At 43.5% G+C, this 11,950-nt stretch overlaps 1 protein-coding gene across 1 annotated transcript; it reads left to right on the forward strand.

The window, feature by feature from the left end:
• Positions 1 to 32: 32 nt before the first annotated feature.
• TMEM52 (transmembrane protein 52) lies at positions 33 to 11,028 on the forward strand. Its single transcript, XM_077250115.1, has 5 exons — positions 33 to 327; positions 2,320 to 2,384; positions 2,489 to 2,533; positions 7,613 to 7,782; positions 9,553 to 11,028. Exons 1-5 carry the CDS (start codon positions 259 to 261, stop codon positions 9,855 to 9,857), a joined length of 654 nt encoding a protein of 217 aa, XP_077106230.1. The 5' UTR covers positions 33 to 258; the 3' UTR covers positions 9,858 to 11,028.
• Positions 11,029 to 11,950: the final 922 nt, after the last annotated feature.

Raw genomic sequence — 11,950 nt, forward strand, 5'->3', positions numbered from 1 at the left:
AGAATGTAAGCTGCGATGTGACTGGCTGAGCCGCGCGCTTCTTTCCCAGAGCTCTGCGCTGCACGCTGGAGTAGTAGAGGCCGGGAGGAGCCGGCGGAGCGGCGGGGCAGGGCTCGGAGGATGGGCGGGTGTGAGGCTATAAACCTCGGTGATGTCAGCGGCTTCTCCAGACTCGGGATTAGCGCGCGTCGTTGTGTGTGAGCGGTTGGAGCTGTGCCGTTAATCCCCCATCTAATAAGTGTTCCAGTGGTGGACGCCATGGCGGTGTGTGGAGGTTACACGTCGGGGAGGCTGCTGCTGCTGCTGCTCGGCTGCCTGCACGTCACGGTAACGTCTCCCCTCTTCTCGGGGCTTCTTTGTTCTCTTGACACGGGGGGCCCAGCACGGTGTGAGCCTCCTCCTCCGGCCGCGGCCCTCTATAGCGAGGGACTGACTAGCAGGGCCTGTCTGCAAGAGGTTCCGCAGCAGCTGCCACTTCGGATTCTCTTTTATCATTTTTTTTTTTACATTTTCTTCAGCCTCTTCCAGGCCGGATCCCATCCCTTGTGACCTCCTCTGTGCTGCATGGCAGATTATCCCCCTGCTCACATTCATGGTCGGGATTACAGGGGTGATGGCTTTATTTAGTTTATTTATTTTGGGCTTTTCTGGTTGGACCCTTCTAGATTAGTTGCATCGCATTATTCTAGATCTGTAATATTTGCCAGATTATCCTGCTGCTTTTTTTTTTTAATTCTCTTACTGTCATAACTCAGTTATTGTTGGGTTTGAGATTAAGGATTATTCCCAAAATATTAAATTGTCTCCTATCTTTTGGGATAGGTGATAACTTGGTGGTCTGACCACTGAGATCACGGCTCCGAAACCTTTGGATCGGACCCTGCAGAGCCCCGCTATGAATGGTGCAGAGGTCCACTCCATTCACTGTCTGTGGGACTGATGGAAAAAGATCAGTGTCGTTTCTGGGTTCCACAGCCTCAATTTTTAGGATCATGGGCCCTTGAGGGAACAGCCCTCCTCATTATGAATTTGTATGGACTGTTCTAGATTCCATATGAATTTGTATGGACTGTTCTAGATTCCATATGAATTTGTATGGACTGTTCTAGATTCCATATGAATTTGTATGGACTGTTCTAGATTCCATATGAATTTGTATGGACTGTTCTAGATTCCATATGAATTTGTATGGACTGTTCTAGATTCCATATGAATTTGTATGGACTGTTCTAGATCTTTATTCCCAAAACATTAAGTCATCCTTAAAATGGGAGATAATTTGCTGATCGCTTGGGGGGAGAAGGGGGGTTCTGACTGCTGGGACCCTCCCGAAATCGTTGTTTTGGAATGGAAATCCACATGCTCAAACTACGCCCCCATTGGTTGACTATCGGAGAAACCAAAACACGGCGCATCATAAACCGGATTCTTAGGTTCCAGAGCCTCAATCTCAAAAGTGGACAGCCCTCCCCCCGAGCAGTCAGTAATTTATACTTTTTAATATATTGGGAATAATCCTTTAACTATGAATTTGTAATGTTTTCTAGATTATCAGTATAAGGCCCAGTTCAGATTATTTTTCTCTTACACAAAAACTGACTTTTTCATGATTTTTTATTTTTTTTAAATTTTCATCCGCGTCTGGTTTCACTATCAGGTTTTTCTTGTATGTGCCCCCCAAAAAAAGTTTACGGTTTTATCAATGAAAAATGTGAGCAAGCATGGATGGCATCCAAATGCTGCTGCTTTTTTTTTTTTAACACTGACTCATAGACTTGCATTGGTGAGTTTGATTCGTGACTCTGATCAGTGTCAGCCGTGTCTCCATGATTTGGTGCAGACCACTTGGTCCATAAAGAAAGATGGACATGTGAACCAGCCTCATAGACTCGGTGTCTCACCTTGTACGTGATAAACGTGTGAATGAGCCCTAAACTGGATATAAATGGATTTTAGTCCAAATTGGTGGTTACTTCTAGATAGTATTTTTTGCCCCAATGGTTACTGTTGATTTATAAAGTGATTTTCTTTATGGATTATTGCTCTAAATCGAGGTCAGCTGGATTATAGGTGATTTTTATGTGTATTTGTTAACTTAATGGGATTTTACGCGTATATGTATAATCTCCAGGGATCTGTAGTCTGGACTAGCCGCTCTGTAGGTGCCTGGGTGAATTATGATTTCCTGGCAGCGCTGCATTATGTCATGGGTCGGCTATGTCTCTAGGTTCACTGTTTATTTTTACAGGATTATGAGAACATCCAGGCGCTACGTGACATTCACCTCCTCTAATAAACTTTTTTTTCTTCTTTTTGCAGATTACTTTGTGTTTGGCAGATGATGATGATGGCCTTGAGAACGGCCACAGCCATGATTGTGTCGGGTGAGTGTTTGTATTTTTATTTACTTATTTTTTGTTTTATGTTTTCTTGAATCATTAATTTATTTGTTTATTTTTAACGTTTGTATATCTTATTTTTCTTTCAGCGATTGTTCTCAAGGCACAAACTGGGTCAACCTCTGGTATGTGTGGTGAGTATCAAGCCTTTTTTATGATTTTTTATTTATTTTTTTTTTCCTTTTTGATGATCCGTTTTATAGTTAATCTAGGACTAACTCTTCTGTACGCTGCCTATAAAAGTGACTCCTGTACAAATTATGTAACACATTGGCATCCCAATGTTTTCTGAACTAAAGTGTGAATGCGGCATGCAGACTTTTTTTTACAGGACTTTGGTGTTTGCCCCTTTTTCTAGTATCAAATGGCTGATAACGGAGCAGTATCTTGAGTTAAACTCGGCATCAAACATGGAAGGTGTAGAATATAGAATTTAGCCTTGCGTTCCTCCCTCCCTTCCCCCTACTTAATGAATGGACTGGCGGTGTTAATTTTATATAAAACCTGCGCTGTTTGCTTAGCAGCTTTTTCCGGGTATTCGTAGTAATTGCACTTTTTGTGCCATCTGTTAGTCGCTGAAAGCGGCTTCTCTTCGCTGCGGTGAAATTGAGGACGACGTTTGTTTTCTGACCCCACTGGCATTGAAAGCTAGTACAAAAATAGACGTCACCATGTGTCCTGAGAGCTTGGGCAGCGGATCATATGAGAATAATGACCCTCGTGTGCATCGTGTGATGGTCCCAGTGATTTTTGACTTGTGATGGTTGCAATGAATCCTTTATTTATTTATTTTTTTAAACTTCACTTGGATTGTATTCAGTCTTTGATGGAGTAGGGTTTCTCTTTATTACCCCCCTCGATCACTGATGGACACAGATGGAAAAGGGCACCTGTGCAAAAACAATATATGGCTCAAGAGGTCATCATTATGCATAATTCCACCTGCTTTGCAATATATGGCTGCACCTATGTCTTCCCCTGCCCTCTGTATTAAGTACCAAAAAGTTCCCCAAAACTCTGCTGCTCCGTGTAAAGGCACAGATTCTATTCCTGGATCTGCTGTCTAATCTGATGACCGGATCTCTTCTGACTACTTTTAGAGGCAAAATGTGCCGAAACCTTGGGTTAGGCTACTTTCACACTAGCGTCGTTCGATGCACGTCGCAATGCGTCGTTTTGGAGAAAAAACATCCTGCAAAGTTGCCCGCAGGGTGCGTTTTTTCTCCATAGACTTTCATTAGCGACGGATTGCCACATGTCGCATCCGTCATGCGACGGATGCATCGTGTTTTGGCGGACCGTCGGCACAAAAAAAGTTACATGTAACGTTTTTTGGTTCATCGTGTCCGCCATTTTCTACCGCGCATGCGTGGCCGAAACTCCGCCCCCTCCCCGCAACTCACAATGGGGCAGCGGATGCGTTGAAAAACTGCATCCGCTGCCCCGTTGTGATTTTATTTCACAGGATGCGTCAGTACGTCGGCCTGACACACTGCGACGGGTCCGTACCGACGCTAGTGTGAAAGTACCGTAAGACGTCGTTTCCACCTGTTCAGCAATCCGTCAGGACGGGAAACTGATGCAAGAACTGGTCCCAAGGATTGGACTCTTCAAAGAGCTGGATCAGGAAACTCTACGCATTACATTTTTTTTTTTTTTTTTTCACCTTGTTCATCAGTTTTGTAGTATAAAAGGGGGAAAAAACAGATGCCAACTGATGGGTTTTTTTTTTTTTTGACCGTTGAGGCCCAAGAAAAGTGGCAGAGATAAATAGTAACCTGGCCGTGTGCTATATTTATCGTGTTTAGTGTTGTAAACTGGGAAAACTCCGCTCTAGACATGAGCCGATGAGGCTAGCAGATACTGTCTTTTTGGCCTCCAGTATAAACAGTGGAATAGTTTAGTAACTATGCTGTACAAGAGTACAGTAAAAAGTAGCAATTATTATTTTTAATTTGGGCAGCACGGTGGCGCAGTGGTTAGCACAGCAGCCTTGCAGCGCTGGAGTCCTGGGTTCAATTCCCACCTTGGACAACATCTGCAAGGAGTTTGTATGTTCTCCCCGTGTTTGCGTGGGTTTCCTCCGGGTACTCTGGTTTCCTCCCACATTCCAAAGACATACTGATAGAGAATTTAGATTGTGAGCTCCAACCGGGACAGCAATGATAGGCTACTTTCACACTAGCGTCGGGCTTGGCCCGTCGCAGTGCGTCGGGCCGAGGTTACCGACGCTAGTGTTGTATACGCCACACAATGGGGGCAGCGGATGCTTTTTTCCAGCGCATCCGCTGCCCCATGGGGAAGTGCGGGGAGGTGGGGGCGGAGTTCCGGCCGCGCATGCGCAGTCGGAAAAAGCGGACCGTCGGTGGCAAACGTTACATGTAGCTTTTTTTGTGCCGACGGTCCGCCACAACACGGCGCAACCGTCGCACGACGGTTGCGACGTGTCAATCCGTCGCAATACGTCGCTTAATGTTAGTCTATGGGGGAAAAACGCATCCTGCAAGCACTTTTGCAGGATGCGTTTTTTCGGCCAAACGACGCATTGCGACGGATTGCAAAAAACGCTAGTGTGAAAGTAGCCATAATGTGTGCAACCTGTAAAGTGCTGCGGAATATGTTAGCGCTATATAAATATAAAGATTATTATTAAAGATTATTATTATTATTATTTGTAAACATTGGTGTCTAGCATGCATATTTTTCTTTTTTTTACACTTCATGAAGGTTTTGAAAACCATTTCTAGAAAAGGGAGTGTGTAAAATCTCAGATTAATGCCAAGTTACTGCCTATTTGCCCCAAAAGTATAAAGCCAGTCAAGAGGAAACGTGTCCGGTAAAATGCACCAAACATCCATTTGTAGCAAATTTTGGCCAAATTATTGGCAGCTATCTCGTGTGTGAATTTAATTAAATAAGTAAATCATGACCAAATATTTCCCATTTTTTTTGGTAAATCTTCTCATACACCAATCTGACCAACCATCATAATCTGTGCTATCTATGGTTGTCTGTGCAACGAGGTATATAATTGCCAAAACCTTTTCAAAATTACCTATTCATTTAAACAACTTTTGTTTTTGACATGTATTTTTATTACTTTAAAAAATTTTTTTTATCACAATCTTTTTTAAAAAAAATTAGTCCTGCAATTTTCACTGTCCACTGGGGCTTTTTAGGTTCAACTTCTTGTCTTTTAAAGGGTTTTCAGCAGTCTTGCTATCAGCAGAGGCAGGATTTATAAGGACATGTAACACCCCTACACAGCTAATAGAATAGGATCCCCCAATTCCAGTACATGTCACAGCTCCCCTGCTCCTCCTCTCTTCAGTGATGTTTTCACATGCTTATTAGATGCTTCAGCACAATAGATTGAGTCACTGGTCATTGCTACTAGTGTATGTGTGCATTTCCTGACACAGTAAGTTGGAGTCATAAAGAAAAGTGTGAAAATGGCAACATTGTATTTATTTGTTGTTAATTGTAACTTTTTTTTCTTTTTTTATTATTGCATAATGAATGATGACTACTGCTTCCTGTTAGGTGCACAGACATTAGCAGCGATGGACTGACTCAGTGTTTAGGGCACAAGCTGTCATCAGGGCAAAGGTTACTTTGCGGGGGGGGGGGAGGAGGTGAGCTGTGACATCTATTATGAATGGTTTGTGTGATCAGCTGTGTAGGTGTGTTGTCTATCATTGTACAGGAGGTGGAGTAGGTGAGCTGTGACATCTCCTATTATGAACTCACCCTGTGTGATCAGCTGTGTAGAGGTCTTGTCCATCATTGTAATCCAGTCTGTAATGGCAATAACTTTGCAATTTATTCCCCTCATTCAGTACAAATTGATGAAGTATCCATTGGGCCTCCCTGACAATATCACTTTGTTGGGGGGCATCTATAAGTAATGATCTGGGAGCCTGTTTTTGGGTTTACACAGCAGCCCCCCAGATTGTGCAGTAGAGGATGATCATTTGTGGGGGGATCTCAGTCATTATGTGGCTTTATATTGAGGTTTTGCTATGTTTGCAGCTGTTGCTGGTAATTGTCCCAGGGAAAACAAAGCTGACTGTAAAGGGCTATTTCAAGTAACTGTAAGATTAAAGCTATGGGGGGTGATGGTGTTCTTGAGTGACCCTAATGAGGAAGTTATCCATCTGGATGCTGAACTCTGACCAAGGCTGACTGCAGTTGTCAGGGGGCTTTGTTCTGTCCCCGCAGATATTGACCATAGGAAATCCCTGCTGCTTAGTTCATGAAACCTCTCATTTATCGCAGCGGCATGTGGAGGAAATGGTGGAAATCGCATTCTGTATTGACTTGTTCTATAGAACTAAATATAGTAGAGGCTTAAAGGCAATTTCTACCATTTTTTTTTTCTTCTTTTAGTGACTCTTAACTTTTTATATTTTTGAGGCACTAAAAAATAAAAAAATAAATAAGCAACTTTGCATATAGTCTTTAAGATGTTCTGCAGGACTTTGATCTATAGACAGCTATCGATATCAGATCGGTGGGTGTCTTAACGCGCTGTGCCCCCACCAATCAGCCGACTGAGTGCAGACATCATGTCCTCATCATTGCTTTCTGGGCACAGCGCTGTACATTTTGAAGTTCCTGGTTCTGCAGCTCCATTCCTTTTACTTGCGTTAAATGGAGCAGCACAGATGTATTTTCGGGGCTGCTGCAAAATGTAAACCATGAAGGGGACATGCCTCTTACTGGAGCGCTGTGGCTTCTTCATCCAGATGCCAAGAGTCGGGCCTCCCATGATCTGATACTGATGGCCTGTCCTAGGACTAATCCCACTGTTGTGGGTTTTTTCCTTTAACATATGTGGACCACAACAGTCCTTTATTAGGAGGTTTGCTAACAATTGGAATCTGAAATCACTACAGGTTAGTTAGTCATATCTCCAATACTATCTACTACCCTAAAGCCTAAAAATAAAGGGAACAGTAATATTATAGCATTCAAGTAAATCCTGGAACTTTTTTATTGGTTTTCTGATGTCCTGTAACTGGAAGTTTGCATTTGTTTATTTTTTTTCCTTTGGTGCCAAGTATGAATTAGGACTGGTCCACTGACTTTTCATTATGCTTTTGTATCTGGTGCCTTTTGCAAAGCCTTTAATTATCAGCCGAGGCGGAGGGAAGCATTTTTTCTGTCTGTGTTTATGTAGACTCAAGCCTCTTTCTTTCTCTCTTCCCCAGGCTGATTCTGGTCACCATATTTCTGCTCTTGCTGTGCGGGACCACTGCCAGCTGCATCAAGTTCTGCTGTAAGAAGAAGAAACCGCCCGTGCAGACCCTGCCAAATCATCCCTACGAAGTGACCGTGATCGCCATAGATAACGACAGCACCATCCACAGCACGGTGACTTGTAAGTAGACAATGAGCACAAGGTCATACGACTGCTGAGTACATAAGAGAATATTCTGCATAAAGCTGCTGACGTCCCTGCAGGTTTTATGCTCTTACAGGCATGATATGTGGCACCATAAGCAAATGCCTCACATGGACAGTTAATGGTGTATGGCTTGACTTGGGTAATTCGTGATCCCTCTTCACAAGCCTCACAAACCCACCCCCTTCCTTTACCATTAAGAGCCTTAAGGTACCTTCACACTCAGCAACTTTGCAAAGAGAACGACAACAATCCGTGACGTTGCAGCGTCCTGGATAGCGATCTCGTTGTGTTTGACACGCAGCAGCGTTCTGGATCCCGCTGTGCCATCGCTGGTCGGAGCTAGAAGTCCAGAACTTTATTTAGTCGCCAGGTCGGCGTGTATCGTCATGTTTGACAGCAAAAGCAACGACGCCAGCAACGAGCATAGGGGGCGTCGCAGCCTCTCCTTCTAGCCAGTCGGTACACTCCGGCTGTTTGACATGGAGCTAACAACCAGCGAGAACGAGAAGTGAGTCGCCGTTACGTCACTGGATCGCTCCTGCATCGTTCTGGAGCTGCTGTGTTTGACGTCTCTACAGCGACCTAAACAGCGACGCTCCAGCGATCTAGTTTAGGTCGGCTCGTTGTCTATATCGCTGCAGCGTCGCTGAGGGTGACTGTACCTTAAATCCAACTTACTAATTAAGTCTGATTGTGCAAAAAGTAGTTGTGATGGGCCCCAGGGGTCGTTTTCACCTGCCAACCACACTAAACTTGTTTGCTCATCAGCAGTAGTTTAATATCCTGTTTCCACAGGCTGAGCATGCTGCAAATTCACTCTGAACTATCTGTAAAAGATAGTGTTAAATACACCCAGGCTGTCCTGTCAATATGCTTCTGAGAATTTTCTTTTTTTTTTTTTTTTTTGTGCAAATGAAAAGATTTCACCCACCGAACAGGCCCGTTCATCAGGTGATCAGCAGCCGGTTTACAATGCCCGATTATCATGACAAGAACGTTCACAATCATGCAGTATAAATGAACCTTTAAAATAACTTGCACTGCCATCCTCTGCAGTTGTTAATTACTGAGACTAGTCTGGCAGGACATCACTTTACACATATTCAGCCTTAGCTGTGATGGTCACGTCCTTCTCACTTGCCAAATCATCTCTGTAGCTTGATTGAGGAGGACCTTGACCATGCCCGGGGGGTGGCTGATTACAGCAACTGGGGGTGAAGCGATGCTCTACTGGACTAGTCTGAGGTCACTAAGAAATGTCAAGGACTGCAATAAAAATGGGGCACATAGGATCTACTATCTGGGCTATCGGATAGTTGATTTTGATTCAGGATTAGGGCTCTGAATTGTAATATTGTCAATTTGGGGGATTTGAGTTTCCTTTTTTACACCTAGCTGGGTGTACCAACCGATTACTGCCAGTCTAAGGTTACCAGTGCCAATCTTTAATATTTAGCACTGTCCAATGCAAGCTGTGTAGCCATACTGTCCTGCCCCCTCGGACTGAACGCTGAACAGTACAATTACTGAAGCGACTGGGTGTACCGCACCCTTGCGTGAGACCCCCTGGACTTGGGGGGGCCCCTTGTAGATTTACTCCATGTTCAATTTCTGGGGAGAAGACTATAACTTTGCAGCAGATATTGCATTTTTCTCACTGTACATAGTGGCGATTACCACGGCTTAGTCCGGTGGCCTGTAACGGTGTTCTCATTTAACACTTGCCTTTCTGTCTCTTCGCAGCATACAGCTCGGTGCAGTACCCTCACATGTTTGCTTTTGGCGACCCTGAGAGAAGTGCCCTGTCGCCCCCAGCTTATAGCCTATATGCTCTGGAGCTCCCACCAGCCTATGAAGAGGCCATCAAGATGGCTAAACCCAGCAATGAGGTTGGCGCCTCTACAACTGGCCCAAAACTAGAGGACATTACCGAGCACGAGGGACCTGAAGAGGAGCCAGATCAGCAACCGGAGCAGCAAGCCGTATCCAATGTCGTGGACTCACCGCCTCAGTATGAAGAGACTGAAGTTACAAGTCCTATCCAGTGACGGCTAACTATAGATCAGGAACCCTCTCTTTACTCTGCTTGGCTTGGAATCTTAAAGGATCGTGTTCTGTTACAGTTGCCAGGGGATAAGATCCACCTCCCTGCCCCTAATCTGTTGGCAGCGCTGTGACCTACATATAAGGCTTGAACTTTCTAGATGAAGCCTTCAGGTCCTTTGCGCTCTCATATCATGTGGACAGGGTATTTATACTCCGTGACTGTCCTGTAAATGCCTGACGTCTCTTCTCTCTGCAAATGGAAGTTGTAACAGACCGTTCTGCAAAAACAGCGTCGGCCTCAGCTTCTATTTGGCTTTTCTTTACAATTTCCCCTTACATTCACAAGGGAATATAGGAAAGCTTATATGGGGTGCAAGCAAATTGCTAAAATTGGAAGTTTCCAAATCGATATAGTATTGCTTGCTTTAAAAACGAAAAAAAAAAAAATAAATTACTTGTAAATAGAAGTTCCTGAGCTCAAGCTATGCAGTAATACTGGATTTGTGAATGTATCCGTACAGATTTGCCTTGAAGATCTCCAGATAAGTCGGGCAGGAATGGAATGGTGGTCGGACAGGTTGTCGCCTGTCGTGCTTTAAAAATGCCACCCAGGAATGGGCATCGCATCCACAACTGCACTGCTTTAATTCTTTCATGTGCCCCTTCCCCTGTATAAATAGGTTTGCAGTCCTTGTAGTGTTGCATTAGCCCTAATCTTGCTGGATGGCCCACATAAAGGAGTGACTATGCACAGTACATGTAGCATGACTTACCTCTTCACCAGTTTGTGCCAACTCTCCTGAACATTCCACATCTCGGGATCGAGGTTCCTATCAATCGTTTGTCCTCCTTCTTGCAGAAGGATCCATTTTATCTAGCAAATTGCTGGCATGAGAACTCGTTGCTACGTAACGGAATTTACTTCTGTAAATATCCAGATCTTTCTGTTATGAAGTACTCAAAGTATGTCCATTTTATTTTTTTCTTTTCCTATTTTGACGTGTATAGCAATATAGATTTACAGTATGTTTTAACGTATAACTCGGAATATGTATGTAACAGTTTATCATTTTTATTTTTTTTTTAACTATTGTTCATTGTAAAATGCCAATAAAACTCTTAAGTGCTCATTCATGTGTATTTATATATTACAATTTATATTTATTTTTAGGATCAATGTGTGGAAAGGTTATCGGTCTGTGTCCTTGTACACTAAAGCACCCATTGACTCAACATTATCACTGAAGATTGGTCCTATAAATGGCTTTGTGCTTATGGTGAGAACACTGGTTCTCTGCCATCTAATTTTGTTCAATCCTCCAGGTTCTATATCTAACCTGGTAACACAAATATTTTTCCTTTTTTTTTATATTGGCAATAACTGCCTGTTACAGTACCTGCAGGTCCTGCATCCCATCACCAATCCTAAAAGGGACGTGCAGCTGTTTATTACTGCTTTGAGAGGTGCTGCTGCTGCATGCGGTGGGGCAGTTGCTCAGGCATCTACCTGTTACATATTTTATTTTATTTTTTTTAACTTCGTTTATTGAAAATATACATAAGAACAAACACATTTCCCATGTCCATAAACAGGAGCACACTATCGGCTATGTGCACACGTTGCGGATTTTGCTGCGGATCTGCAGCTGTCTTCCATGCGTTGTACAGTACAATGTAAACCTATGGAAAACAAAATCTGCAAAGCACATGCTGCGGAAAAAAACATGCGGAAACGCAGCGTTTTTCCGCACCATGTCAATTCCTTGTGCGGATTTCGCAGCGGTTTACACCTGCTCCTCAATAGGAATCTGCAGGTGGAATCCGCACAAAAACCGCGGGTAATCCGCAGTGAGGTTTACCTGCGGATTTTGCAAAAACAGTGCAGAAAAATCCGCACACCAATCCGCAACGTGTGCACATAGCCTTATTATACTGGTTAACAAAATTAAAAGCAACAATGTATGACTTAGTAGTGTTCATTCCCATGTCTGGTCATTAATCGTCCAGCAATGTTAGGGTGGTTATATATTTCACATACACCTAATCACACATTCGAACTTTAAATCTCGGTAAACATTTACTGGATCGCATATAA

Source organism: Ranitomeya variabilis, chromosome 4, assembly GCF_051348905.1.
Source record: "Ranitomeya variabilis isolate aRanVar5 chromosome 4, aRanVar5.hap1, whole genome shotgun sequence".
Lineage (NCBI taxonomy): Eukaryota > Metazoa > Chordata > Amphibia > Anura > Dendrobatidae > Ranitomeya > Ranitomeya variabilis.